The 1,211-nt window shown below is 47.6% G+C and overlaps 1 protein-coding gene across 1 annotated transcript in view; it reads right to left on the reverse strand.

Moving 5' to 3' along the window:
* The window catches only part of IFNLR1 (interferon lambda receptor 1), a 28,764-nt gene extending 27,609 nt beyond the window's left edge, over positions 1–1,155 (reverse strand). Inside the window, exons 1-2 of the mRNA XM_019650086.1 lie at positions 502–1,155; positions 57–190 (exon numbers count right to left, since the gene is read on the reverse strand). Coding sequence (XP_019505631.1) covers positions 57–190; positions 502–751 — 384 coding nt within the window. The 5' untranslated portion in view covers positions 752–1,155. The remainder of the gene's footprint in view (positions 1–56; positions 191–501) is intronic.
* Positions 1,156–1,211: the final 56 nt, after the last annotated feature.

Genomic DNA, 1,211 nt, shown 5'->3' on the forward strand with positions numbered 1-1,211 from the left:
CTCCCTTCCTCTTCAGCAACCCTCCGCTCTGATGCACAGCCCCAGATTGGCCATACCAGGGCCCATGGCATCTTTGTCCGCTGAAACCAGGGGTTCCCTGTGAAGCTCTTCCAGATTACACGGCCTGTAGCACTAACCAACAGCAGTGGCAGCAGAAGTGGTAGCAGCGCCAGGAATGCCCAGTTAACTCCTAAGGAAGGAAAAAAAAAAAACAATTACATAAACCACAACAATGGCTCCCGCCTATCAATTGCATACGTGCTGAGGGCTTCACATACATCATCCTATTTAATCCTCACGGGGATAAACCCATGCCACAGATTGTGGAAACCAAGATTCAGAGAGGTTATGTAAGTTGCCCAAAGACACACAGTGAGTGTGAGAGAGCCGGGATTTTAGTCAAGGTGAGCCTGTCTCTAGACTCATGTTGTTAACCACCATATTATGAAGCTCCTGAGACTCAAGGAAAAAGTCCCCACTTCTGTACCCCTTTGTACCCACTTGAGGCCTCCAGAGTCAGGCAGGTGGGCTTGGAGAACTCGCTGTATTTAGTGTCGCTGAAGGTGTAGATGGTTCTGGCACTGAGACAGTGCTGTCCTTTCGTGGCTGGCTGGAGGGAGATCTGGACTGGCTGGCCATGGGAAGTGAGTGGAAATCGGGTCTGTTTGGAGAGAGAAGCAGAGGTGAGCAGACCTGCTGTGGGGACTGTTCCATACAGCCAGCACAGGGTGGGGGTGGCAGCAGGGTCCATCTGCAATCATGCATCGTCTTTTCCTGTAAAGTTCAAGCGTTAAGGAAGCACTTCCCAATACTATCTGGTTTCTTTTCTGCTGAGTTTCGAGGTAGAGATGGTCTGGGTTCAAAAGTAGCCCTGCTACTCAGGGTCATTACCCACTCACCCCCATGCAGGGCCTACTGGTCCTTACTTTGAGGAGCATATTCCTCAGGATTCCTTACCCTAAGGGCCTCCCAACTTATTTGAGGGGGGAGGGCAGCATCATTCAGCCATTACAGACACAGAAAATTCTAGGGCTGCCTGCCACTGAGCACTTGAAATGTGTGGCTGGTCCAAACTAATATGGGTTCTAAATATAAAATACACACCGGCTTTCAAAGACTAAGTGAAAAAGAATGTACAATATTACAATAATTTTTCTATTAATTACATGTTGAAATAACATTCTATTGTGTGAAATACAGTATATTATAAA

This window comes from Hipposideros armiger, unplaced genomic scaffold (assembly GCF_001890085.2).
Source record: "Hipposideros armiger isolate ML-2016 unplaced genomic scaffold, ASM189008v1 scaffold_138, whole genome shotgun sequence".
In the NCBI taxonomy this organism is placed as follows: Eukaryota; Metazoa; Chordata; class Mammalia; order Chiroptera; family Hipposideridae; genus Hipposideros; species Hipposideros armiger.